Genomic DNA, 27,062 nt, shown 5'->3' with positions numbered 1-27,062 from the left:
GACATTAAACACTGGGGTGTGGAGTTGGGCTCCTCTGAGCTGTGCCCAGGCCTCCTGCAGGGAAACAGAGAGCAAGGAGCTGAGGGCCTTCTGCATGGAAATGGGCTGAGAGCAGCTGGACATGGAGCCTGTGCTGGAGAAGGGATTGATGGAAGGACAGCACAGGAGGCTCCCTGGGAGGCCACTGAAGACACCCCCCCCCCAGCAAAGACTTCAGGTACCACGGTTATTTCCAGGAAACCGGATAAATCCTGCAGTCAGTTCCAGGAAGCCTGCTGTCGATCCCAGAGGGCTGTACCCACCCGTGCCCATCAGCACAACAAGCGCCCACGCCCTGTGGGTGTCACCCGGGCACGGGTGGCTCCGGGAGCTCTCTCAGCACCGGGAACACCCGGGACACAAAAAGCGTCCGGGGGTCCTTTCAGCCTCCAGATTATTGCTGCTGGCAGCCGGGTCACAGCCCCTCCCGGCCCTGCCCTGCTGGGTGGCACCGGGTGACAAAGGGCAGGGTGACAGCGGGGCGGGACCCAAACTCTGCCCAGGGGTTGGGCTGCTGGTTGTGCCGCACCCAGGAAGAGGAAGGGGCTCAGCTTCTGCCATCCCAGGCTGAGGTGAGGAGCTGCTGCCCAGGGGGTGCTGCGCTGCTGCTTTTCCGGCCGAGAAGGTAACGTTTTTTATTTTTTTATTTTATTTTTAACTTTTTGTGTGTTTGGGTGTTTGTGGTTTTTTTGGGTTTGTGTTGCTTTTTGCTTTTTGCTTTTTGGTTTTTTTGTTTTTTGGGTTTTTTTTTTTGTTTTTTTGTTTTTTTGTTTTTTGTTTTTTTGTTTTTTGTTTTTTTGTTTTTTTGTTTTTTTGTTTTTTTGTGTTTTTGTGTTTTTGTGTTTTTGTGTTTTTGTGTTTTTGTGTTTTTGTGTTTTTGTGTTTTTGTGTTTTTGTGTTTTTGTGTTTTTGTGTTTTTGTGTTTTTGTGTTTTTGTTTTTTGTTTTTTGTTTTCTGTTTTTTGTTTTTTTGTTTTTTTGTTTTTTGTTTTTTTGTTTTTTGTTTTTTTGTTTTTTTGTTTTTTTGTTTTTTTGTGTTTTTGTGTTTTTGTGTTTTTGTGTTTTTGTGTTTTTGTGTTTTTGTGTTTTTGTGTTTTTGTGTTTTTGTGTTTTTGTGTTTTTGTGTTTTTGTGTTTTTGTGTTTTGTTTTTTGTTTTCTGTTTTTTGTTTTTTTGTTTTTTTGTTTTTTTGTTTTTTTGTTTTTTGTTTTTTGTTTTTTGTTTTTTGTTTTTTGTTTTTTGTTTTTTGTTTTTTGTTTTTTGTTTTTTGTTTTTTGTTTTTTGTTTTTTTTTGTTTTTTTGTTTTTTTTGTTTTTTTTGTTTTTTTGTTTTTGTTTTTTTTTTTTTTTGTTTTTTTGGTTTTTTTGGGTTTTTTGTTTTTTGTTTTTTTTTGGTTTTTTGTTTTTTTTTGTTGTTTTTTTGTTTTTTGTTTTTTTTTGTTTTTTGTTTTTTTTGTTTTTTGTTTTTTGTTTTGTTTGTTTTTTGGGTTTTTTTGGTTTTTTGGTTTTTTTGTTTTTGGTTTTTTTTGTTTTTTTGTGGTTTTTTGTTTTTTGTGGGTTTTGTTTTTTTGTGGGGTTTTTTTTGGTTTTTTGCTTTTGGTTTTTTTTTGTTTTTTGTTTTTTGTTTTTTTTGTTTTGTTTTGTTTTGTTTTATTTTATTTTATTTTCTCCCCTCTGTGGCAGGAGGTACAGCAGTTCCTCCAACGAGATGAAATGTGTCTGAGCCAGTGAGACAGGGCATTCATTTCCTGCTGGAGTGAAACCAGCCTTAATATGGCCCCTGCCTATCCTGGGGCTAAATTCCTGTGAATTCATGCCTTGAATCATCATAGAATCCTAGAATCCTAGGGGTTGGAAGGGACCTGGAAAGATCATCTAGTCCAACCCCCCTGCCAGAGCAGGGCCCCCTAGAGTACATCCCCTAGGAACGTGTCCAGGTGGGGTTTGAATGTCTCCAGTGAAGGAGACTCCACAACCCCCCTGGGCAGCCTGTTCCAGGGCTCTGTCACCCTTACAGTAAAAAAAATTTTTCTGATATTCAACTTGAACCTCCTATGCTCCAATTTACACCCATTACCCCTTGTCCTATCACTGGTCACCACTGAGAAAAGCCTAACTCCATCTCCCTGACACTCACCCCTTACATATTTGAAAACATTGATGAGGTCACCCCTCAGTCTCCTTTTCTCCAAACTAAAGAGACCCAGCTCCCTCAGCCTTTCCTCATAAGGGAGATGTTCCACTCCCTTAATCATCTCAGTAGCTCTGCACTGGACTCTTTCAAGCACTTCCCTGTCCTTCTTGAACTGAGGGGCCCAGAACTGGACACAATACTCCAGGTGTGGCCTCACCAATGCAGAATAGAGGGGGAGGAGAACCTCTCTTGACCTACTAACCACCCCCTTTCTAATGCACCCCAGGATGCCATTGGCCTTCTTGGCCACAAGGGCACATTGCTGGCTCATGGGCATCTTCTTGTCTACCAGGACCCCCCAGTCTCTTTCTCTGTCCCTTTTCTGATTTGCTTAGAGAATTTATTTCCAGCTCATCTTACCAGAAAGTGCTGGTCGCTTGTTACCAACCTTTGCAGCCAGGACACAGGGGGTACTGGAGTTCCAGCTGTTCTGGAGACTGGGTGGATAGAGTGAGACCAGGTTCTACCCAATTAACCTCTTAATGTCCTGAAGAACGTAGGAAAGGTCGGGTAGTTCCTCCTGGGGATGCAGGAGGGATGAAGGTTGGCTTTCTGTCCCATTCCAGGTGTGGGATTGGGAACTTCCCAGCACCCAGGTGTGTGCCTGCCGTGCGGAGCTGAAGGGGAATGTCCCTCCCTGCTGCTTCTCTGCCTGGACACATCCCCGAGGCTGCTTCCTCAGTGACCTCTGATAAGTCTGAGATAACATTTATAGCAAGAACACCCTGGGCTCTCCCCTCTCCCAGGGCCCCAGGGGATGCCTGGGATTACTGGTGAGCCCAGGCAAGAAAACCTGGGGATGGGGATAAGTGCTGAGGTCATGCTTCTGGTCTCAAGTTGTGCCAGGGGAGGTTTAGGTTGAACATGAGAAAGAATTTCTTTCTGGAGAGGGTGATCAGCCATTGGAATGGGCTGCCCAGGGAAGGGGTGGATTCTCCATCCCTGGAGATATTTCCAAAGAGCCTGGATGTGGCACTCAGTGCCATGGGCTGGGAACTGCAGTGGGAGTGGATCAAGGGTTGGACTTGATGAGCTCTGAGGTCCCTTCCAGTGATTCCAGATGATTCTAGGATTCTAGGATTCTGTGATTCTATGATTCTGGCCAAGCCCTTAGGTCTTGGCTGGCACGAGCCTTGCTGGCCTTAGTTGCCCCTCATGTATCATCACATCCATCAAATGTAGGTGGTGAGGTTCCACAGCCTAATAAAACAACACTTTCTGTTTAATAATCAGGTGAAGACCACAAAGGCTTCAAACTAGCAGCCCACCCCAGACCCAGAGCCTCCCCCCCCAAGGAAGGCACCGATCACTGAACATCTCCCATCCTCCAGTGGGACCCCTGGGCCATCAACAGGGCCCTCCCTGCCATGAAGCCCCCAGCTCAGAGCCCCCAGGAGGCATCAGCTGCCAGCACGGAGGCAGCAGAAGACCTTGCCCTGGAGTTACACACTGCTCTGAGGAACAGGAACTGGGAAAATGTGCTGGAGCTGCTGGAGAAAGGGGCAGAGGTGAACTCCAGAGGAGAAGCTGGTTGGACCCCGCTGCAGAGCTCCGTGAAATCTGGGAATCGGGAGCTGGTCCAGCTTCTCCTGGACAGGGGTGCTTGTCCCCATGCCAGGAAGGACAACGGTGGCACTGCATTCATTGAGGCAGCCATGGTGGGAGAGGTGGATGTCATGGAGCTCCTCCTGGGCTACGGGGTAGAGGTGAACGAGCACGATGACAACGGCTTCACGGCTTTCATGGAGGCTGCGTGGTATGGGAAGGAGGAGGCCTTGGAATTCCTGTACAGGAAAGGAGCAGATGTGAACCTGAGGAGGGCAGTTAGTGAGGAGAAGGAGAAACTGCACAAAGGAGGAGCCACAGCACTGATGGATGCCTGTAAGAAGGGCCACTTCTCAGTTGTAAAAACTCTAGTTGAAGAGATGGGGGCTGACATAAACCTGCGTGACAACAGAGACAGGAACGCCTTGATCCATGCCCTCAAGGAGGATCCCGACAAGGAGAAGGAGTCTGCTATCTCCATAAGCCATTTCCTGCTGGAACACGGGGTGGATGTGAAAAGTAAAGATGAGTGGGGGCAAACAGCCCTCATCCTAGCTGTTGGATGGCAGAGCTTGGATTTGGTGGAAGCTTTACTGGAGAAGGATGAAATAAATATCGATGACGCGGACGAGAAGGGCAACACGGCGCTGATGGTGGCTGTGGAGAAAAATCATTACCGGATAGCAAAGCTGCTGTGTGAAAGAGGAGCCAGGACTGACATTGGGAACCTCATTGAAGTGGCAGACAGGAAACGTGCTCCTGGCATGGTGAGACTCCTTTGCCAGCACGAGGCCAGGTTTGTCCCCCAAACCCTCGTCAGCTGGGAGCCAAAGAGCGAGCGCTGGAGGCAGCAGCTGAAGGAACTCTACAGAATGTATCGTCCCATGGTTGGCAAGCTGAAGATATTTCAGTACATCAAGCAGAGGATTCAGAACACTTCCCAGGGTGCCATCTACCTGGGGCTCCACGATGGGACGGAGGTGGCAGTAAGAGTAAGCTGCAGTACAGACTGTGAAGGAGATAAAATCTTCTTTGAGAAGTGTCGTGGCTCTGAGCATCTCCTGGAGCTCTTCCAGTCTGAGAAGGACAGAGGCTGCATGTACTTGTGCTTCCCTCTCTGGGAGAGGAACCTTGAAGAACATCTGCAGGAGCAAGGAGACCAAGTGGATTGCAAAGATGCTCTGAGGATGATCTTCAAGGCAGTGAGAGAACTGCACTCCCTTGGATTTGCTCACCAGGATCTGCATCCCAGAAACTTTTTCATAGGTAACCTTTTCCTTTCTCGGACTTTTCATGTCGCTTTCCTGGTGCCTGCTGTTTAGAGAAGGTATTTCATAGACATCTTTCAAAAAAAAAAGGCAAAAACCCCAAACATATGAAGGCCATTGCAGATGTTTTTATGCAGCATGAGGCATCTGTGGCACTGGCTGTGATCCTGGAATAATATGGATACATTCACAGACAGCCTCGGAGGAGCGAGCAGAACAGCTTTACATGTCTCATTAGCTCTGCCCTCCTTTCCAGGGCTTTGCAGACAGAGCAGCCCCCAGCAGATCTCTTCAGAGAACTGTTTTCTAAAGAAGGGGCCATCTGGGAGTCAGTCACGGACTGTAACAAGTTTTTCCACCATTATTTCTTGACTATTTCTCTTATTTCCTCAGATTCGCGTCACAAAATTTACTTGGCGGACTTTGATAATAAAAGAAAGTTGATTGAAGGCAAGGAAGAGCTTATAAACTCTGATTTAGAGGTAACTTCCCTAGGAATCAGTGTATGGTGTAAAGTTGCAGACTTTCTCTGCTCCCTTCTGTTGCTGTGAATCCTAGGGGAAGCCTTTTTGCATCCTCAACTAGAAAACCCTTTAATTTTTTTGGGGGGGAAAGCCCATCCAGCAATAGGTGCTGTATAAGAATCACAGAATGGTACAAGCCCCATCCAACCTGGGCTGAGACACTGCCAGGGATGGGGCAGCCACAGCTTCCCTGGGAAACCTGGGCCAGGGGCTCAGCACCCTCACAGGGAAGAATTTCTAACTAATTTCATAAGAATGATGGTGCTTAGAATGCAAGGCTGGGGCTGGGATGCCCACAGATCCCCTGTGAGCCTGACTGTGGTCCCTGTCTCCTCTGCCTTTGTTGCTTTGCCTGCTTTGTCTGCCTTCTTGCTTCCAAGTTTGTGTGTGTGCTGCTGCAGCCCTGGGGATGCTGGCGTGTGTCCCTCTTCCCTGTGGGAAGCAGCCCCTGCTCCTGGGCTGGGAGCAGTGATGTGGATGTGTCTCTTTGCAGGACCTCAGCAGGCTCCTGCTGTATGTTTTAACACGAGGGAGGAAACCATTTCAGAAAGTCAGTACTGAGGATCTGCCTGCTGATTCCCCAGATTACGAGGAGGCTCTGGACCTTGTAAAGAGCCTGAAGTCCCCCGATGAGCGAGGCTTGGAAGGCCTGAGCAGCCATCCCTATTTCTGGAGTAAGAAGAGGTAAAGACAGAGAGTATAAAGCAAAAGCTTTTGGAATGGGATCTGGCTGTAGTGCTGGGAACAGTGATGTCCTGTTGTAGCTAACAAAGCTCCTCGTCCCACAGAAGGTTCAACTTCCTGAAGAGTATATGGAATGAAATCAAAGGGCACAGCCAGCCAGACAGAGAAGCTGTCTTTCAGGCCACTGGTGCTGGTGGAACTTTTCCTTACCCTTCGTGGACCAAGCAGGTGACCCTCTGCTCTTTGTTTGGATAGGAAGCTTGAGGTAGACTCTCAGGGAGAAGCTTTTCCTGGGTGTTTCACAGGTCCTGTTTAAAAGGGTGTCTGGAAAGTCAGCCCCACTCAAATACAGGTGACTTGGGCAAACACATCTAAGCCCATGGTCAAAATGCATCAGGCCAGAGACACTGATGCTGGAAGGAGCTCCTGGTGACTGGGGTGGTAGTGGGGGATGGTTGTTGTAGAATTAGCTGGCAAATCTTCAGGGTTGTTGCTTTCCTGGTGTTTGAAAGGCAGGGGATGATCTATGTGCTTTTTTCCAGATTGACAGATTTGTTCTGAAGACCATGAGACGTCCTCCTAATATGAAAAAGTCATTCGTGTATACAGATGATGTCACGAGCCTACTGAGGCTCATCAGAAACCTGGATGAACACCCAGATATCAGGTACATGTTTTCTTCCCTGCTCCTGCCACAGCTGCACTGCTGTGGGGACCTCTGGGGGGCTGCAAGCATCGGTGAGTTTGAGAGCAAAACCTCCTTCAGATGGTTTTCCAGAGAGGTGAAGCAGGGTGTTGGGGAGAGCTGCTCTGGTGGGATGAGCTTTATGGATTTTCTCCTCTGGCAGCACAATAATGTGGAAACTGCCTGAGCTAAAGCCAGGTCATGGCTCTGCAGCAGAGGACATCACGAATGTGTCCCTCTGGGCTGCTCTTTTTGCTGCAGCCCAGTGTCTCCTGCACCAAGGAAGGTTTTGAGATCACCCAAATATTTATGGCATCCTGTATAACTTTTAAGAAGCCTTCTTAGCCACTGGGCCAGTATTTCCAAAGTGCTGATGTTTGCTGTGCTGAAGTGCTTTGAGGTGCAGAGCAGGAAGCCTGGGTCCTGTTAGAAGATCCCCTTTAGGAGATCTGGATTCCTAAAGTGCTGCTGGAGTTTCCAGCCCTCTCCAGCCCCAGGCACTCACCCGGGGGGCTGGGGTGGGTGGGTGGGGGTAATTCCTAGTGATGCTTTCACTGAGGCTGGAGCCCAGCACTGCTCTTCAGTGAAGATGCTGGTGGGACCAGGCAAATGGAAGTGCTGGAGGAATAGCAAAGAAATGGATCTGAGGATCTTACAGAAGATACAGAAAAGCTGCAGCTCAACAGTTTCTTAGGAAAAACTTTGTGTTATCAGCCTCTGAAATGGCTTTTTCTCTGCAAGGGAGGAACCGTGGCATTCTGGACGCTTGACTCCTTGGGCAAGCTTTAAAAATCCATTCTATTTTTGTTCTCTTTCAGTATCAGCCAGAAAATAGGAGATTACGCTGAGTATTTCTTGAAGGTTTTTCCAGCACTTACCATCTATGCCTACAACAGCTTACGCCAGAATTCCGAATACAGGCACCTCGTGGACATCCAGGAAGGCTCTCCCTAGGATGCCATTGCCTCATTCCCTCTGTCTGAACCCACCACTGCTGCCTCTTTTTATGTGCAAAAGAGTGGAAGAAAGTGGGCAAGGAGGTGGGAGAGAGCATGTGCAGGGGCAGAACATGGAGGACTTGGACTAAGAACTGAAAGATGCTTCAGAAGCATTTGGTGCAACAACCACTGCCTTTGGAGAGGAATGATGCTGAGTGCCAGCCCTGGGCCTCCTTGACTGTTTCTGTCCCTCTGGGCTTATATGTTTCTGATCAAGGCCCTGATGCCTCTGGGGAGCAGGAGGATGTGGGACAGCCCCCATGAACCACTGCATCTGAGAGCTCAGCCAGTGCCAGACAGCATGGGGCTGCTCTTAAATAACCAACCAACCAAGCAAGCAAGCACAAAGAGTTAGTGCTGCCTGATGTGCAGATGGCTCCTGGCATCAGTGCCCATCTGGAAGCCTTTCCAGGCTCCATCTGAACCCGTGTGAGCCTTCTCCTTGCACATGCAGGCAGCAGAGCATGGGTGGTGCCCAGGGGTGTTTTGGTTTGGCCCTGCACACTGCAGTGCCCTGGGCACTGAGCATTTGCTGTGCCTCTGCCTTCTGCTGGCTGAGCCCAGGGGCTCTGCCTCGACCTCCCCTGAACGATGGGATCAGGTGCTCCCCATCCTTGTGTGCACAGGGATGGCCCCGGGTCAGTGCCTCTCATCTGGGGCACTGGGGGGAGGAAAAAGAACTGATAAAAAACTAGAAATCCCCAGAAGCAGTGGAGTGAAGATCCCTCTCAGCTGTAGTTTTGCTGTGATGAGCCTCAGGTGTATGGGTGAAGCCTTCTGAGGAGGGGGCTCAGCTGGGCTCTGGCTGCAGAGCCTGAGGTGTTTGTGCAGCAGAAATGCAGCCAGATTTGGGGGATGGGGCAAAAGCAAGTTACAGCACGAGGGATGTTTTGAGAAGGTGGTCACAGCTCAGGTTGCAGGAGTGGAATCAGCTTCCCAAGTCCTTCATTTATAGAAACGTCCTTGGACTTCAGGTTCTCGTGTGGGGTTTTTGTTCTCCCAGAGCCAAAGTTTTGATAATCCTAGAATGGTTTGGGAGGGACCATAAATGAAAAAAATATCATCTGCCTTAAATGCACCTATGCTATTCCCAGGATCTGGGGGTTAAAAGGTAGCTAAAACCAGCTGAAAGTTAAAGCTGGGAGCTTGGCTGGGGAGCAGCCAGCAGTAAGGTGCAATAAAGGGCATGGGCTTCCCTTCCTGGGCTCCAGAGAACACTTCAGATTTCTGCAGCTTCCTGTGGCAAAGCCACCCTGACCCAGGGTCACCTGGGGAAAGGGGAGGTGACCAAGTACCTTGTAAGCGTTGCTGGCCCTGAATCAGGAGTGGGATGGGTTGGGTTGGAAAAATGAGAGAGGCTCTGGTGTGACAGGCATCATCCCAGCCCCCAGGTGGGCTCCCGTGGCTTTGCTGCTGGCAGGAGGTGTTTGGTTTGGGATGGAGGGTGAGGAGCAAAGCAATCCTGCTCTGCTCCCTTGGCAGCAGGGCTGGAGCAGCCCCCAGGGGGAGGGGGGCTTCCAGGAGCCCCTTCCTTGGGCAGAGTATTGATTGGGACTGTTTTATGGCTTTTATAACCTTCTGAATTTCTTGGGGAAGAGCTCAAAGGTGGTGGCACACTGGGCACCCAGTGTGATTTGTTACTGGGTCCCAGCTAAGGGTGACGCAGGGTTTTGCAGATGAAAGTGAGGAAGGAGAGGGTTGTGGGACCATGTTGGGGTGGGAGGTGCAAGTGGGTGTGCTGTGGCACATCCCTGCAGGAGCTGAAGAGCAGGGCAAGCTGGGGGATGCCTGGAGTTGCTTTATTTTTAGGTCTTGCAGCTGATTAAGCACAAACTGCAGTGTGTCCGAGCTGCTCATCTTCCATGGAGCACACATCCCTGTCCTGCTCAGTGTGTGCACAGGGTGCTAGGAGCTCTGTCCCTCCTTGGAGGTCTGGTCTTCCCTGGGTGCCTGCAGGGAAGGGAGATGGGTTGAGTCAGTGGCCAGGGGTGATGGAGGCAGCTGGGGGTGAGCACCAGAGCTCCTGGGGGCACAGAGGGGGCAACAAGCAGGGATTTTCTGTGGATGTTACTGGAGGTGGCGGTGAGGTGGCCAGCATCCTGCCCAGATCCTGCCCCCTCGGCCTTTTGGTTTGCAAGGGAGCTGTGGTTCTGCTGCTCCAGGGGTTGGTGTGGTCTGGGGGGTGCAGGCTGCCTCTGTGCCCACCCACCTGCTCCACGGGCTGTGAGGACACCTTGCTGAGTGGGAGTCCTGTGTCAGGAGTTTTCTCTGAACCTGAGGAAACCAAATGTGGTCAAACCTCCCCTCAGACACTGAACACCCAGCTCCCAGGCTGGCAGCAGCAGCTCTTCCCCCCTCCCCCTTTGGTCCTTGCTCACCTTTTTGCTCCTCCTGAGGCTCCGTTTTCTTCTGAGGGTGTGGCAGGAGGATCTGGACACCTTTCAGAAGTGTGAAGACAATGATGGTGTTACTGCCTGGTGAGGAAGAGGAGGGGAAAGGCTGTGAGGCAGTGTGTTTGCTTTGGTAGCAAACAATGAAAGGAGGTGTTGTCCCCTTGGCATCCCACAGATGCCCCCTTGGCATCCCAAGGAAAGGGGTGGACAGAAGGATGCCCATGAGCCAGCAATGTGTCCTTGTGGCCAAGAAGCCCAATGGCACCTGGGATGCATTAGAAGGGGGTGGTCAGTAGGTCAGGAGAGCTTCTCCTCCCCCTCTGCTCTGCCCTGGTGAGGCCACATCTGGAATATTGTGTCCAGTTCTGGGCCCCTCCGTTCCAGAAGGACAGGGAAGTGCTGGAGAGAGCCCAGCACAGAGCCACCAAGATGCTGAAGAGAGTGGAACATCTCCTGGGGAGGAAAGGCTGAGGGAGCTGGGGCTCTGCAGAGGGTGCCAGGGGGCTGGTGAGGATGGGGCTGGTGAGGAGATGCTGTTTTTGGGGCTGGGCACAGCGTGTACCCCCGGGCACAATGTTCTCCGGGTTTGTGCCCCCCGCGGGTGGCATCTCCCCAAAGCAGCTGCAGGTTGCTGCCCGGGAGGTGGGGTTGGGGTGCAGGGGGGGTCCTGCCGGAGCTGCGAGCTCTGCTCGGCCTCAGGGCAGAGCCACAGTGACTCCTGGTGCCGGGAAATGGAGATGGAGCCGCTCCGGGACCTCCTCAGCCACGCACCCAGCGCATCTGCAGCCCCCAGCCCAGGGGTGGGCGGCTCGGGAGCTATTTTCAGCTATTTTCTCCAGCAGTTTTAGTGCCTTTTTAAAACGACAACGTAAGCGATTTCCCTCCCCCCACCCCTCCTCTATCTGAAAAGAAGAAAGTTCTTTATCCAAACGTCTGAAAAGTGAACTCCTTAGGCAAGAGTCACCGGTGAAAGTGGGGTAAGGTGCAGAAAAGTGTCCTGAGCAAAAGGTGGCACAGATGTCAGCCCAGTCAGAGGCAGCTTCTGACTCGGTCTGTTCAGCCTGGAGAAGAGGAGGCTGAGGGGAAACCTCATCCCAGCTTACTGCTTCCTCACCAGGGAAGGAGGAGGAGGAGCAGGCACTGCCCCTGTCTCCCTGGTGACCGGCGGTCGGACTTCGGGGAATGACAGGGAGATGGGCTGGGGGAAGTTTAGGTCAGATCCGGACAAGGTTTACCCACCCCAGAGGGTGGTTGAGCACTGGAACAGGCTCCCTGGGGAAGTGGTCACAGCACCAAGCCTGCCTGGGTTCAGGGAGCCCTTGGATGAGGCTCTCAGGTGTGATCCTGGGGGTGCCCTACACAGGGACAGGAGTTGGATTGATGATCCTGATGGGTCCCTTCCAGCTCAGCAGATTCTGTGGTTCTATGAGCTGGTTTGGGGTTTTTTGCTGGTTTGGTTTGCTCCTGCTGGTGCCACCCCCTGGGTACAGCTCTGCCCTTCCTCCTCTCTCTGCCCACACAGGCTGGGGTAGGAGAAACCAGAGAGGTCTGAGGGATCTCCCATCTCCTGCCATGGCAACACCACCCCAGGTGAGGAGTTCTGCTCTGCCTGGCTCCCCTCATCCATCCCTGAGAGCTGCTGTGGCTTGAGGACAAACATCCCATGGACATTCCCAGCAGGAATAATGTCAGAGGGAGAAGGATTAGAGTCTTGGCAACATGGTTGGTGGTCTCGGAGCACAGCAGCATGGGGGTGGGTTACCCCAGCATCAAGGACCTGACTGTAGGGATCAGAATCCTGAAAATCAGCTATTTTGTTGGTTTTTGGGTTTTGTTTTTTTTTTTTTTACCAGAACTTGACAATGATAAATGGCAGGGAACAGAACACCAGCTTGCTGACACCCACTCAGCCATCAAAGCAAGATTAGAACATGTCTATTTTGGTTTCCCTTTTAATCAAAAATCAATTAGGCAATTACCAAATGAATATTCAGCCACGGAGCCAGGTTGTCAGGCAGGCTGACAGCAGGCAGCACCACTTTTTGTGTGGCTTTCAGTTCAGAGTTATTCAGTGTATTGAAGCTAAATAAAAAGGGGAAAAAAATACATCCCTTCTCTCAAAGATGTCCTAGTGAGTGTCACCTCAAATCCTGATGAAGCTTATCCTCTGTTCCAGATGCTGAAAGCATCCTCCAGGTAAGGCACTGACCCTGGTATTTGGCTGCATGGTTCTGCTTTTCCCCCTTCCTCCCATCTGACTTGCAGCCCCAAAGCTCAGTTGCTGGAGTTCTGCTTTAGAGGATTTTTAACTTGGGTTCTGCAGCAAACAGGAGTTGTGCAACAACTCTTCTTGCAAAGTCTCTGCACCCACAAAGAAAGAAACTGGGCAGTTTTAAATGAACTTGGCCAGGAGGAATAGCAGCAAAGATGCTGTGAAGGAGGGAGTTTGGCACTTCCCAGGGAAAGCCCATGGGACACTGAAAGCCCAGTACTGGACCTCTCTGCATGGTAGGATGAAGCCTGAGGACCAAGGTGGAGCAGGGGCAGAGGCAGAGGCACTGTCCTTACTTGGGCTGTAGAGTTCACATGATTTGGAGGGTTTTCTGCTGTGTGAAGAGGCTGCTGCTGCTCTGTCCTTCATGAAGACTGGAAAGGTACTCATCACCTTCCAGGTGCAGAACCTGCATGAGAAACACAGCACAGCTCTGAGCAGACACCTACGGGTGAGTTCCTGAGCTGCCTTTTCATCGTGTCAGAAGAAGAGAGGGATGGAGAAAGAGACTGTCACCCCCAGAGCCTCCCCCACCTCAGGGGAAAGGGGATGATGATAGGTACCTTCTCCAGAAGTGTAACAAGATGGTGAAGATGATGACCTTGGCCCTGTGGTAGAGAGCACGATTCAGTAGCCCCTTGGAAGACAAGCTCCAGATTAAATCTCTGTCCTCTTCAGAGATGTTCACCTGGCCAAAGAAGAGACCTGAATTAACCCAAGCAGTCTGTGGCAGTCCTGGTGGATCCTAGAGCTCTGTTTCTCTCCCACCTGAGGTATCAGCAGTCTCTAAGAGGAATGGTAGGAGTTATGCCCTAGCTGGCTCAGCCAAGTACAGGGAGGGGCTGACACCTGGATGGGATGACCACTGGATTTCAGGGGAAAACATTCTGCTGTGCTTTCCAAAGGGAAAGAGGAGCCACAGCTACTGTAGGGGAAAAGGTGGGGAGGGGATGATGGGGATATTGACCTCTGGAGACTGAAAGAATTGAACTGGTGGAGTGCAGCACCCATCTTGGTGCAGCAGTCCTGGCATCTCTCTATCTGGCAAGGGATTTCACCATCTCCACGTCCATGGGCTTGTTCTGGGTCAAGTGCTCCTGTGGGCCTGGTGGTGGATCAGTTCCCAGCCCACAGAGCCCTGGGGGAGGTCCCAAGCTTCAGAGCATGCTTGGGTGGAGCAGAACCAGACCTCTGCCTGCTTTCCCTTTTTTCCCCTTAAGCCACACTAGGATGGATGCTCTTCAGCAATTAGCAGACAGCAGCCTTCAAGCCTTCCTGGGTGGGTCCCAGCACCTTACCCGCAGTTTGGGGGGAATATCAGAGTTCAGGAAGAGTTTGCTGATGACTGCAGCTTTCCTCTTGAGAAAAGCAACTTCCTTTTTTGATGCCTTGTTGAGGTTTGTCAGAGCTTCAACTCCATCTGCCAGCCTGGAGAACCTGGGGAGGCACGTGGGGTGTTGCTCTGAGACCATGCTCTGACTCCTGCTCTCAACACTTGTGTCCTGGTTCTCATCTCAGCTGAGCAGCAATCAGACCCCAATCCTCAGCTCTGCATTTACTGGGCTAGAAAAAGCGATGTACGAGGTGCAGGAGGGTGAAACAGAGGGGCTGAAAAGCCACTGCCCTCTCCTTTCTGGCCTTGCACATGCAGGGCACTGGGCAGGGTTTGGTCTCACGGGTGTGCCAGGGAATGGGGAAAATGCCAGGAAAGGTGTTGGATGGGTTGGGACTGTCAAACAAACGGGACTCTGAGGACAGCCAGGCAGGAACCCTGCAGCTCTTTGCTGCAGCCCAGAGGAGCTGAGGGGCTGTGTGAAGGGAACACAGAGGCTCTGGCAGGGGGGGAAGGGCACTCACTTGTCGATCTCCAGGTAAAAGCGGAGGTCATTGACGAGGAAGTTGACAGTAATGAGCTGGTTGTTAAACAGGAGACGTTTCACTGTTCTCCCCTCCTTCTCCAGTGAGCTGGTGGCAGAGGATCCGTGGATGCGGGAAGTGCTGCTGGGCAGGTCTGAGAGAGGGGAAGAGCTGATCTGTCCTGCCCCGTCCTGCCCCGTCCTGTCCCGTCCTGTCCTGCTGCCCCTGGGGCTGAGCTACACTCAGCACCTTCCTTTCTCCTGTGTTCCCGTTATCTGCTGAGGATCTTTCTCCAGGCTTCCTGCAGCCGGGCTCTCCAGGGAATTCAGCTCCATCCCGGGGCAGCTTTTCTCCTCCCTTACCAACCTCCTCTATCATCCTGCTCTGTGCAGCCAGGGAGTGCTTATGGATTTGCAGGAAACCACAAGTCTGGCTGTCTGTCTACCCTTTATTTGGGGTTGGACTAGATGATTTTCAAAGGCCCTTCCCAACCCATTAATAATCATCGTTCTATCTTATCTGATTATTATTCTATAGTTATCCTGTCTCTGACAGAGGGACACAAGCAGATGAGAAGGTAAAGCATCTCTGCTACTTCCCCCATTTACAACATTCTCCAGCTCCCTGTTGTCATTTCCAGGGACTTCTTGATCTAGATGGAGGTTCTGTGTATTCAGCAGTTTTAGTGGATTCATTTTCTAACAGCTTTTCCAGCCTCCTCTGGAACCTGGATCTCGTTCCTCTTTAAACTTTCATGATCTACATCCCTGGGAAAAACACTCTCTAGCTCAGCTCCCTGTTACATGGAAAACCATCTCCATTTGTTTACTTTTGGCCTGTGTCACATTAGATTCATTTAATGCCTCCTGGGTTATTTGTTTTGGGTTTGGTTTTTTTTTTTTTTAGAAGGGGTGCAAGCTGACCCTTATGTTGCTGCTTGAGGGAGATGCAACAGCACTATGGGGCACCAGCAGCCCAGCTGGTAAGAGAACACCTGTGTGTCCATGTTGCCAGGGCAAAATCCTGGAATTTGTCTCCCAACTCCAGTGCTGAGTGTGCAGATGTCTGCCCAGCAATGCCTGGGATCCTCCTGGCTCTGTGCCTTCAGCAGAGCCACGTCAGGGTACAGGGATGGGAGATGAGCCTCGGGTTCCCTCTGTTCTCTGCCTAAACCTGGGGCTGCCTTGGGGAGGGGGGAGGAGGGGGGATTCCCTTGGGAAGGGAAGGAGAAGCCAATATTCCAGCCATACTTTCCTCCTTGTTTCTTAGTTCCCGACGGAGAAAGTGCTCAAACTCCACGCGGCGTTTCTGGTTGTTCATCTCCCTCTGGAACTTGGAGATGCTCCTGATGATGGCCTGGATGGCATACCAGGCCCACTGCTGCAGAGACAGGGCACAGCTGGCATCAGCCAGAGCCTGCAGGGACATCAGCACCCAGCACTGGGACCTGGAGCACCCCAGCCTCAGCAGAGGGGTCGGTGACCCTGCCATCATCTTTGCTCTCTGGGATTTCTGGGTGTCGCAGCATCAATCACCGAGCCTGTCCCGACCAAACCTGGTGGAGCCTGCATGCAGCAGGACTCCAGAGGCTGGAGGAGGATTGGAGGATTGAGGCTTTCCCCAGGTCTGATGCTCTCACCCCACAGCCTCTCCTGACAGCAGCCCCAGCCTCCCAGGTCAGAAGCTCTTTCCTTACTCTCTTGCCTGTCATGAACTGCCCCATCCTGTGCCGCAAGCCACGGTCAGCCCTAGAGGTGTCCTCTGGAGGGAACAGGTCCTGGTACTCTTTAAACCTGCCAGATGGGAGATCAGAGAGAGAGTGAGCAGCAAGGGCAGCCTGGTGCATCAGGAGGGGGTGCAGTGCTTTAGGGGGAGCATCTGGCAGGGATAACCCTGGGGTTGGGATGCCGTGGGGCTCCTGCTCCTGTAGGAGGCTGGAGAAAGGGACAGGGGGCTGGGGGGCTGGGTCCCCTCCCCTGGGCTCGGCTCCTGCGTGCAGCAGGTTTGGGAGTGTCCATCCTGCTTCTCTGCAGCAGGTTTGCTCCTCCAGCCCAGAACAACCCCGTGACCCTAACGGGGACCTGGTGCCCCCAGGACAAGTCCTGCTGGCCTTGCCCAGCAGCAGCTTTGCTGAGGTGAGGGTCTGGCCAGGACTTAGCTCTGGCAGGCAGCTCACAGGGACACGTTGGTAGCAGTTGCTCTCTGCCACCTTGGGGCTCCCTCCCATGGGGAGGATGAGTTTGTGTAACCTCTGAGCTTAGGGACCAGTTCCACCCAGGTCCTTACCATCGTTTTTCCATTGCTTTCTGGACCAAGACCTGTGCTGTCATCAACATTAAGGGGCTGACTACTTTGGCCTCCCTTATTTCACTGATGATAGAAGAGTGACAGCCCAGCTGCTCCTCTGGAAGAGAAGTCCAGTCACCTTCTGCCCCCGCCAGCCACCCCCAAGCCACCAGGACATCTCTTCCTATCCTCACATCTGCAAGGGCCACCCTGTCCCACCTCTGCCTGCCCTGCCTGCTGTTTCCCAGGTTTTGTTGTCTCATTCTTTTTCCTTCCTGGTCAGTGCTAGGGGCATACCTGAGGATTGACCCTGTGAATCCCAAAGCATCTACAGGAGACAAGCCAGGGAGGAGCTATTTCTGCCACTGCAGGAACTGAAATTTAAGTGGCAGTGGGAGTCCTCAGCAAATAAAATGCTGCACTGGATGGCAAAGGAGAATTGGTGAGTTCCTGCAAGAGGATAGAAAATCTGCACCCAGTGTGCAGCTCAGGGAGAAGAGGCTTTCCTCACGAATGGGGTAAAGTGCAGGGTGGGAGGGTGCCTACCAGCTGGGATTTGGGCATGGAAATATTTTCTAACTATTCTGTCAATGAGGAAGTTCTTCATCTTGGGGCTGGTCTCTGCAACCAACTTCTCCACATCCAGCCAGAAGCTCAGGGGTTCTTCTGCGTCGTGCTCCTCCAGAAACCACTTGAAGAACTTCAGGTGGGCAGAGCTGTGCAGGACTTTCACAAAGTGCCTGTGGAGGAGATGACAAAGGAGATGTGACCGGTGAGACCTGCTCCTACCCGGGACTTGTGTCCTGCTTAAAATGTATATTCCCATGTGGAGCTGCAAGGACTCGTGTCTGGAGTATTCCCGGGAGGTGGGACGTGAGAACTCCAGAGAGCTGCAGGTGGTCACAGAGTGGTTTCAAGGGATGTTTCTGGGAATGTGAGCTGTGTGGGTGCCATGCCAGGACATGACTGAGGATGCAGTGAGGAGCGAATCTCAGCTATGGGGTTTGGGAAGGGTGCTAAAAGATTTTTCTCCATTCCTTGGTAACTCCATCGTTGAGTCCCAGAGGCCCCCCGTGCCTCCAGCCAGAGGAACAGGGAGCAGTGGCCCTGCAAGAGAGCACTGGGAGAAACCTACCTGCTGAAAGAGTGGAAGTGGCAAAAAACCAGCCAAGCCCTGTGCTGCAAGGTACCTGGGTCTTCTAGATGGCTTTTCTACTACAACAGTGGTGGAGTCTGCTGGGCTTGCTGGGGATCCTATCATGACAACAGTCTTCTTCTTTCTGTTCTTGGCTTTAGTGTCTGTGGGGACAGAACGGGGTTGTCCCTTTCCTCAGGTGGCAGCCAGAGCCCACTCACAGCTCCCCATGGAGGAAAGGACCTCAGAGCCACCATGCTGCTGCCTGCATCCTGAGTATGGCTGGGAAGACCCTGGGTGCTGTGGGAGCTGTGGGTCTGACCAACCTGGCATGTGCTTCAGACAAGCCACCCACTCCCACCCTCTCAGGCTGGACTAACACCCCAAAACCTACCCCCTTCTGAGGTGGCTTGGCCTCTCTCTCGTGGTACTCTCCCAGATGATGGGATGCAAGCAGGGAAAACCCTTGCTTCTCCAGTCCCCTAAGTGTATGCTGGAGCCCCTGCAAGGGTGGGATGGTTGGGAGCCCACCCTGCTTCTAGGCTGCTGTGAGTGGACTCACCATCTTCTGGGCTTCTGGGACAAGGAGGCTCCTTTTTCTTGCTTGGGCTGTCCTCAGCCAGCTCATCTCTCTGCACCAGCTTCTGGGAGTCTGCATCTGGCAGAGAAGAGATGAGAGTTTGTGTGTTCATTCCTTCTGCTACAACAGCCCCTTTTGGTCACCTCCTTTCCCCTTCTCTGTCCTGTGCCCAGGACACTGCAGTTCTGAGGTCTGAGCCCCAGCAGCTCCCCTGGGCTCGCTGTCACTCAGAGCCCTGACAGAAGCCCAGAACTTGATGTCATTCCCCAAGAAGCTGTGAGCAGACAAAGCTGAGGCAGCACTCTGGCATCCCCAGGAGAAGGGCAGGGTGTGGGAGAGGGGTGACAGTAGCTTTGGGTCTCAGTGACTTTGCTGCTCCTGGTGACCCAGGTGGATGCAAGGATGTGGTGTTTGGTGCCTCTGGTACTGGCAGGTGGGAATTTGGCCCATAGGTCACTGCCAAAGCTTGGATTACAGTTGCCCTGTCCCAACCCACTCCGTGATGTGCAGAAAAGCAGCATCCCTGTGCTGGGGACATCGGTGACCACAGGTGAACAAAAAATCAACAGGAGCCACAGCAGAAATTCAGAGCCTCCTTTTACCAGAGCTGCACGGGAGAGGTTCCACCTCTGCCAGGATGGAGTCTTCTTCAGAGGGCGCCTGGATGGAGCCTTCTTTAGAGGGAGCCTGGATGGAGCCTTCTTTAGAGGGGGCTTGGATGGACTGTTCTTTGGGGGTGGACGGGATGGAGCTCTCTTCCCAGAGGTCGGGCATGGCAATTAATTGCCAGTGTTCAGAGGAGAGGCTTTCCAAGTTCCTCGTGCCATGCAAGGCCTGGCTCAGCTTCAAGGACTCATTTATCCTCTGGGACAGGGTGAAACATTTATCTTCCTCAACAGCATGGCCTTGCACCTTGGGCATCTGGATGTCATCCTGAGGAGCCTGCAGGGAGAAGAGCAGGGGGTGGCTGCACAGAGCATGTCCCCCAGCTGAGCAGCCACTCCTGCACTGTGCCCAGCAGCTCCCTGCATGTTTTGCTGTGCCTTGGAGCACCAACCTACCTGAGATACATCTCTGCTTTAGCTTTCAACTCTCTGGAAGAAATCGATGTGAGCACAAAGCTCAGCACAGACCTTCAACCCAGCTGGTGCCCATCTGCCTGCAGCTGGGATGTGCTGGGGACACATAGCAGGTCCCCAAGCAGCCTGGACAATGGCTTGATAGCAAAAGCAGCAGCTTTCTGAAGAGGCCAACATCCACCCAGGGGAGCTGAAACCAGCCCTGGAGGTGTCCCCAGCAGACAGGAGAGCTGGTGTGCTCTTCTGCTTGGCTGCTCTCCCTGGCCATGCTGGGTGAGTGCCCTTCTTGTCCCCCACTGAGATCCTCCTGCAGGTTTTGGTTGTCCCCAGCAGCAGCAGGTTGTGTGAGTCACCAAGCAGCCAGGTCAGAGTGTTTGGTTTCTGAGAGTGAGCTCCAGAAATAACCCTGCTGAGGCCCTGAGCACTTCCCCTGGCAGCCAGAGCCGGGAGGAGTTTGGCTGAGGGGAAGGTGCCCACCAAGAGCCTCATCACCTGCAGAGCTGCTAATTGTGTTCCCAGGCCAAGTCTGTGCTCCGAGGGGTAATTCCCTTGACAAGAGATTCTTAAAAAAAACCCACAAAGCCATCAACAAACCTAGGCAGCTAATTGTCTTACAGCTCAGAGTGTTTAATGAGGCAGGGTCAGGAGCTTGCAACTGACTTCTGAGATGTTGGCATCCCTATGAGCCAGGTCTCTGGGAGCATTAGCCCTGACAGCCCCTCCTTGCCACCTCCAGGATCAGCTGCTGATTTTACATTGCACACTGCTGAAGCACAGAATGCCGTGGTGGGAGAGCTGAGGATCATTGCTCCAGAGCTGGAAGCAGGGATGTCTCTGCCCTATGACCCCCTGGCAGCGTTGGCTGGAGTACACCATGGGATGCTGGACTACTACAGGTAATGCTGGGGTTCTTCTCCCTCCCTCTCTCCCACTTTTCACATTCCCACTGGTGCCTGCACAGCACCCTGTGTCCCCTCTCCATCCCCTTTACCATGAACTGGAGGAATGTTCTGTCATCATCAGCCAGAAATTCTTCGTAGGAGCAGCAGAGCACCTGAGGGGTGAGGATGGGTTGTCCTCAGCCAGAGCTCCAGCAGCAGCTGCCACCCAACAGCCCCTGAGGTTGCTGTGGGCAGGTTACACCCTGCTGAGGTGCCCCAGACAGCTCTGCCAGGAGAAGACACCCACACTGGTCCATTGGGCTGCTCACGGGCTGTCCAGAAGGGCTTGGGTTGTAAGTGTCTTTTACTCACATTGTGGTGGAAGCACACACGTGAGTCACAGTGACTCAGCTGTGACAGCACAGCCGCTGTCCTGCCATCCCTTGGCCCATGTGCACCTGACAAACCAGGCCACCAGCTGCTACAGGGCTGCTCACCTCTGGGCCACCTCCCAGCAAACCCTGAGGATGCTCCTTTCCAGCAGCCCCGTGAGCCTTGCTCAGCGGTTCCGGTGCGAGGTGGGGGGGACCGTCAGTTTTTTTCCCTTCCTAATCTCTTTTTGTCTTCATCGCCCGAATACTTTTCTTCTTCAAGCTGCCCACAGCCCTCACACCAGCCCAGGGGTGGCAATGCCAGCTGTACCTCCCAGCACTGCTCTCTACCTTGCATATCTCCTTCTGGGCTCTGTATATCCAGGGGGAGAACTCCGCAGCCATCAGGTGGTTCCGCAAGCTCCTGAGAGTCTCCGCCTCCAAGGGAAGCTGCCGGATGGTCTCCTCCTCCAGGTAGCTCTTGCTTATCTTCTCCCCGATCAGATGACGCAGGAAGAAACTGTTTTCTCTGCCAGGGTCCAGCACCACGGGCAGAAATTCCTCCAGGTCCTGCCACAGGTCCAGAAGCTGAGTCTCCACGGGCCGGTCCTGGCGCTCCAAGAAGTGGCGGAAGGGCCGACCCGCACAGCCCTCGGCACTGAGGGCCCAGGGAAGGAAACTCAAGGTCTCAGCTGGCTGCTGGGCACTGGGTGCAGAGAGATGCAGGTCAGACAGGGCTTCATCTTCACATTGCCCCACGTTAGATCTTTGGGGAGAGGTTGTTCTTCCTTTGCCCCCACAGGCAGGGGTTGCAAGATGCTCTGCCTGCTGAGGAACCGGTCCCCAAGCATCCTTATCCACACAGGGTTCCTCTCTGCCACCAACTGGCCCCAGCTGCCTTCCTGGCTGCGCTGGAAAACCGGGTGTCTTCATTTCTTGGGTGTTTCTCCCCACCTTGACCGTGGTCCAGATCTTCACTTTGGACTTCTTGCTGCAGTAAGGCCCCGAGGAACCCCGACTCCTTTTGATCCGCATTGTGTAGAGATGCTCTGAAAAGTCTGAGGGCTCCTGGGCGTCAGCCTGTGACAAACGCTCCCCATACTCCTGCAGCAGAGGCTGGCACGACTTCTCTTCTGCCATGCCCATCTTGCAGTGGATGAAGAATTTAGGGAGCCAGTAACTCTGAATCGCAAAAAGGGCCTGTTCCTGCATCTTGCTGAGCATCTCCCTGGTGGTGCTGATGGGCTGAATGCACCTGGATTTTGGCCCTGGCCCTGAAATGGATGCAGTGGATTATGATGGGGCAGGGGGGGGTTGGCTCCATCCAGACCTATTTTTGCCAGCCAGGAATAGCTAGTGGTGATATCCTATCTCCTATCCCATCTCCAGCACGTTCACCTTGCTGGAAGGTCACTGCTTACCCCCAGCTCCCATGTTTCTTACCACTGGTGGCCCCACAGAGTGTGACGACGCTGGAGCCTTCACGCAGGTGAGTGGCTTTCAGCCTGTGGACCAAGGACAGGTAGGTGTCCCTCTGCTTTGCATCCGACTCATTGAGCCCCAGGAGCCTCTCGGTGGTGAGCCAGAAGTCAGTCAGTTCTTCCCCTGAGGGTCAAGACAAGGGATGGGAGTTGGAGGGAGCCCCCTGATGATGAGGGAGCAGCCTCTGCTTTAAAAAAAAAAAAAAAAAAAAGAGGGAGAGATTGTCTGGATGACCTGAGGGAACAGTGTAGAGAAGAGACAGGGCTGTGCATTGCCCCAGTGTGCAGCACCTCTGCTGGGGCTCTGCTGCTGGCTTGCTTCCCAAAGCCATCCCTGGGATCGTGGTGTCCTCTGCCCCACCAGTGCTTACCTGTGGCCTCAGCTCTGTGCCAGTGTCCCACTGGGCAGCTAGCCCATGGCTGGTGGAGAGGGGGCTGCAGAACACCCCGTGCCCACCTGGCATTCCTTGGATGAAGGCTCGGAAACGCCACATGCCCTGGCTCCCACTGATGCACTTCTCCAGCAGCCACTGGTCAGCATTTTGCCAGTTCAGCAGTTTTGCTGTCAATGAGAGAGCAGAGCACAGCACTGGGGAGGGGAGGGCAGGAGAAACCCCCAGAGAAACCCTCCAGACCCCGCTGGTGTCCCCCCAGCCTCTCTGCTGGAGGGCAGCGATGCTGCCAAGCAGGAGGCCAGCAGATCACACCCAATGGGCATTTCAGAGAGGGCTGGTGGGATGCACAGAATTATTGAGGCTGGAAAGGACCTCTGAGATCATCAAGCCAGGCTTCTGACCCAACACCACCACACTGGCAGGACCATGGCACTAAATGCCACACCCAGCCTCTCCTTAAACACCTCCAGGGATGGAGGTTTTTAACCAGTCTATTCCAGTTTGAAAGGATGCAACCCCCTCGTGTTGGTGCCAGTCTGCCCAGCTATCCTGCCCCTTTCCTGTGCAAACCTTCATCTTTTTTGCCTGTGTTTGTGCCTCCTTCAGCTTGAGGCTCAGCCTGGCTGGGGAAGGAGCAGCGATGCATCCAGCAATGGCATCGGGGCAAGCTTTGGTGGATTGCTTGTTTTTCTGAAATTTAACTTGGCCTTCCCGGTGCCAGAGCCCTCTTTCTGGTGGCCTTTCCTTGTGTTGACACCCAGAGCAGTTGGCTGGGCTGAGACAGCTCGTTTTAGGGGGTAAACTCAGCACACCCCAGGCTTTTGCTGCTGGTCAGACAGATTGTGGCACAGACCTCTCGTCCCAGCGTGGGATGCCTCAGACAAGCAGTATTTCTGCAATACAGCACAACTGTGCTGCCTGCCTAGCAGCAAACCCCAAACACCAGGAGCCCGGTGTTTCCACGCCCCAGGTTGCTCTCCAGCTCTGCTCCATCCGTGAAGTGCAGGATGAGCCCTGCCGAGCAGCTCTGTGGAGGCAGCGAGCCCCGGGGCCGCGGGGTAAAGGTCCCCTCATCCCCTCTCATCCCTCGGGATGCGGCTGGGTCCCTACCAAGGGGATGGTGCGGGGGCTTTTTAACCCGCAGCGAGAGGCAGAAGGCGCCGGGCAGGCAGCAGGCGGTGGCTGAGGAAGCTTCGCGGCGGCGGTGGCGGAGGAGAAGGAAAAGGAACAGGAGAAGGAGAAGATAAAGGAAAAAGAGAAGGAGAAGGAGAAGCTGGCTCCGGTTCTGCTTCCTGCCAGGCTGACTCACCTGCTTCCCCCGACCGAACGAACTCCAGGAGCTTCTGACAGAGGATGAGGTGGAGGCACAGGCTGGATTTGCAGAAGTGAGGCAGCCGGTGCTTTTCCAGCCAAGCCAATAAAGCCGGGGCGCTGGGATCCTGGAATCCCAGAGCCCAAGGAGAGGATTAGGCTGCGGAGCAAGGAGCCGTCTCTCCCGGGGATCGGGGTGAGTAAACGGGCCCTGCTAGGGGGGAGGTGCAGGGGAAGGAGCCCCGCTGCGGGTCGGTGACGCTAAAAAGTCCCTGGGGTGCTGAGAAAGAGGGGTTGGGGGTGGGGAGGGTGGTACTGGAGCTCCAGCCCCTGCCTGCATCCCTGCAAAGCCGGGAGCCCCAGGGATGGTCCTGCAGGCAGCCTGCCTGCTCTCCTGGAGCTGCTTGCAGGTTCCCTTGTGCTGTTTGGGATCCGAGCACCCCCGGAGGGTGCTTGTGGCTGTGGGTGGGGGATGTCCGTGGGGAGGGCCGAGGAGCAACAGGACTGGAGTCCCGGTGCATTTGGGGCTGCAGGACGTGAGGGGCTGGTGTTCGTGTCCTCCTTCCCTGCCACCCCATGCACCCCCTGAGCTCCAGCAGCCCATGGTAACTGAGGGATGGGCGGACCCCGTAAGCTACACCAGGACTTTAAATGGCTGGTGCTCCTCCTAGGGCTGAAATGCAAAATGACTCCTGGGTTTGAAATAAACCCCCGGCTGCACGAATAGAAAAGCCAGAGGGTGGCTTTGGCAATAAGGAACTGGATCCCTTTATTCCTCCTCTGCCCTGTGCCCTTCCTCCTCCCTCCCTCCTCCTCACCCTCTTCTCAATGGGCACTTTCTTACCAGGCAGCTTGGCAGCTCTGGCCAGAGGTCCCACCGACCCCTACTGCTGATGTAAACAGGTGTCTGGCCAAAAACCTGGGTCAAAAGGAAAGAGGAGGGCTGAAAGAGATGGAGAGCCCAGAGCCCAGCTGTTCTACTTAGTGCTCACTCCGGAGGGAGGCATCATCTTCCCTTTCAGACTCCTATCTCCAAGCTGATGTCCCTCAGGTTTCCCTCCTTTTTCCAGCCCGAGCATGGCACATTCCTAATTTTCCTGGGGCTACCCAGGAATTCCCCTGAGAAGATCTCAGAAAGGTTCCGGGCTTTATGGTTCAGAGTGGACTTACAGGAAGGTTCAGAAAGGTGTTGAAAAAGTCGACAAAAACATCATCTCTCAGCAGAAGCCAAATGTCCGTGGAGGCTATGGCTGCTGCAAGGGGGAGAAGAGAATGTTACCTGGGCCTTGTGTTGCCAAGTATGACAAAAATCTGAACCAAAGGATGAGTTTGGAGAGGAACAGCTCTGGGTGGGTGGCATGAGCCTATCCTGTGTGCACACAGGAGGACTTGGACCTGGGACAGTCCATGAAATTTGGGTGCCAGCACATCCATGTGCACTGGGTGGGTGGCACGAGGTGTTTGGAAAGCATCAGGCTGAGCTGCATGTGGGAGCTGGGAAGTCTGAATGGCAGCATCTTGCTGTTACCGAGAGGAACCATGTGCTGTGCTCTGGTGCTGCTGCTCCAGGCCCACTGCCCTCATGCCCTCTGAGTCCTCTTGCTGATGTTCTAGCAGCAAATTCCCCCAAATCTTCAGGCATCATCGGGCTGGGAGCAGGCTGTGGCTCTGGGTAGGTTGACAGTTGCTGCAGATGTCCAGCTAGGACATCGAGGCAGTGGGCCCAACGCCTCCCACTATCCTCTGGAATTTTGGTCATGTCTGAAAGATCCAGGTGCATCAGCCTTGGCAATGCCCAGATGTGTGAGGGCACAGCTGTGTCACAGGGATGCCCCACGTTTCAGGAGCCTAAGGTTGTTTTTTCCCCCAGCTGTCCCCTCTGGGGGCTCTCGGAGGGGCTGTAGCCTCTAGCAAAGCTCACTCACCGGTGGTCGTCATGCTGCTGTGTCCCAGGGATGTGTTCTGGACTGAACACTGCTTGTGACGTACTTGTCTCATAGATTCTTGGGGGCCAGAGGGGCTCTTGGGGCCACGGGCTTCCCAGCACCTCCCTCTTTGCTGTCATTCAGGGAAATGTCACTTTTTTTGGATCACTTCTTGGGCAGTCCTGAAAGGGAACCCCGTCCCTCACCCCACTTGGACAAATTTCTTGCCTTCGAGCCCCAGGTTCTTGGTAGCCCCCAGGCACCATGTGGGGTTCCTGTCTGTGTCTGCTGAGGTGGTTATGGAAACTTCACGGGAGACCTGGTGAGGACTGCCTGGCACAGAACCAAGGTTTTGTGTCCTGCCAAGAGGCTGGAGCAGAGGTTTTGTGGTTTCCCTTCTCTCCTGAGAGGAGGCTGCAGGACAGACTCTGCCAGCTTCGTGTTTCTAAGAAGCCCTGAGCGAAGCTGTGGCGTGTTGAGTGTCACACCCCCTTCTGTCACCCGCGTGGGCAGGTGTAAGTGTGCACAGCCTCCCGCGGAGCATCCTCAGCAGCATCCTCTGTGCCCGCCGCTGCGGGGGTGGCCGGAGCGGGGACACCTCAGGAGATGGCGCTGTCACACCAGGAATGTGAAGCTGTCCCGGGAGAAGCTGTCCCCGAGCTGCAGCGGGGCTCAGCAGCTCAGCAAGGGAGCTGGGACTCCACAGCTGCAGGTAGCACGGGGATAACTGGTCCTGGTTAACTGGGGGAGTCGGGGGGGCTGGTGCTGGGGACCCCAGGGTGACTGTCCCGGGCTACTGGACCAGCTCCCACTGTCACCCTGAGCAAGGCAGCCTATTTCTTTTTGCTGGGCTGTGCAAGGAGGCTAAGTGGTGATATGGGACATCTTAGAGAGCACACCTGAGCTGTCCCTGCACACGTGTGTGCCCCAGGGAGGTCCCATCCTGCCTGCTGCAGGGTACCCACCACACTGCCTTTGTTCAAACGAATAACAGAACCACAGGAGAACAGGTTGGAAGGGGCCTCAAGGCTCATCTGGTCCAGGTTTACTTGGCAAAAGCATGGTCTAGACAAGATGGTCCCAAGCACCCTGTTCGGCTGAATCCTAAAAGTGCCCGGTGTTGGGGAGTTTATGAGGAAATCATGAATTAGGAAATCATGTT

The 27,062-nt window shown here is 53.4% G+C and overlaps 2 protein-coding genes across 8 annotated transcripts; one reads left to right on the top strand and one right to left on the bottom strand.

Annotated features, from left to right (window-relative positions):
* The first annotated feature begins 538 nt into the window (after window positions 1-538).
* RNASEL (ribonuclease L) lies at window positions 539-9,130 on the top strand. Of its 2 annotated transcripts, XM_071751422.1 has the most exons (7): window positions 539-664; window positions 3,464-5,041; window positions 5,437-5,525; window positions 6,061-6,251; window positions 6,356-6,479; window positions 6,794-6,918; window positions 7,755-9,130. In XM_071751422.1, the coding sequence occupies exons 2-7, from the start codon at window positions 3,598-3,600 to the stop codon at window positions 7,888-7,890; spliced, it is 2,109 nt and encodes a 702-aa protein (XP_071607523.1). In that variant the 5' UTR covers window positions 539-664; window positions 3,464-3,597; the 3' UTR covers window positions 7,891-9,130. The 2 variants fall into 2 exon arrangements, with proteins under 2 accessions (XP_071607523.1, XP_071607524.1); XM_071751423.1 differs by lacking the exon at window positions 539-664 and having other exon boundaries at window positions 3,317-5,041.
* Window positions 9,131-9,712: 582 nt separating this feature from the next.
* On the bottom strand, window positions 9,713-26,399 carry RGSL1 (regulator of G protein signaling like 1). Of its 6 annotated transcripts, XM_071751410.1 has the most exons (22): window positions 25,901-26,394; window positions 25,146-25,228; window positions 24,820-24,894; window positions 23,974-24,103; window positions 22,727-22,831; window positions 22,232-22,393; window positions 21,140-22,062; window positions 20,528-20,590; window positions 19,060-19,399; window positions 18,440-18,535; window positions 17,933-18,041; window positions 17,289-17,482; window positions 16,743-16,860; window positions 16,153-16,249; window positions 15,707-15,836; window positions 14,457-14,610; window positions 13,898-14,036; window positions 13,163-13,287; window positions 12,896-13,008; window positions 10,313-10,408; window positions 10,144-10,208; window positions 9,713-9,884 (listed from the first exon to the last, which is right to left on the bottom strand). In XM_071751410.1, the coding sequence occupies exons 1-22, from the start codon at window positions 25,971-25,973 to the stop codon at window positions 9,840-9,842; spliced, it is 3,435 nt and encodes a 1,144-aa protein (XP_071607511.1). In that variant the 5' UTR covers window positions 25,974-26,394; the 3' UTR covers window positions 9,713-9,839. The 6 variants fall into 6 exon arrangements, with proteins under 6 accessions (XP_071607511.1, XP_071607512.1, XP_071607510.1 ...); XM_071751411.1 differs by lacking the exon at window positions 10,144-10,208 and having other exon boundaries at window positions 13,163-13,236; window positions 25,901-26,398; XM_071751409.1 differs by lacking the exon at window positions 10,144-10,208 and having other exon boundaries at window positions 25,901-26,397.
* Window positions 26,400-27,062: the final 663 nt, after the last annotated feature.

The sequence above is a fragment of the Heliangelus exortis genome, chromosome 8, assembly GCF_036169615.1.
Source record: "Heliangelus exortis chromosome 8, bHelExo1.hap1, whole genome shotgun sequence".
NCBI classification, from domain to species: domain Eukaryota; kingdom Metazoa; phylum Chordata; class Aves; order Apodiformes; family Trochilidae; genus Heliangelus; species Heliangelus exortis.
Note: the sequence above shows the minus strand (reverse complement) of the source record. Positions and strands in the feature narration are given on the sequence as shown.

Bases quoted from the DNA above. Each gene is read 5' to 3' on its own strand.
- RNASEL (XM_071751422.1), top strand. From the start codon at position 3,598: ATGAAGCCCCCAGCTCAGAGCCCCCAGGAGGCATCAGCTGCCAGCACG. The intron at 5,042-5,436 runs GTAACCTTTTCC...TTATTTCCTCAG, and splicing joins TCCCAGAAACTTTTTCATAG to ATTCGCGTCACAAAATTTAC. The intron at 6,252-6,355 runs GTAAAGACAGAG...CTCGTCCCACAG, and splicing joins TATTTCTGGAGTAAGAAGAG to AAGGTTCAACTTCCTGAAGA.
- RGSL1 (XM_071751409.1), bottom strand. From the start codon at position 25,973: ATGAGACAAGTACGTCACAAGCAGTGTTCAGTCCAGAACACATCCCTG. The intron at 20,591-21,139 runs GTAGAGAGCAGT...CTCACCCCTCAG, and splicing joins CCCAGAAGGAGATATGCAAG to GTGCTCTGCTGCTCCTACGA. The intron at 18,042-18,439 runs GTGAGTCCACTC...CTGTCCCCACAG, and splicing joins TCCCAGAAGCCCAGAAGATG to ACACTAAAGCCAAGAACAGA.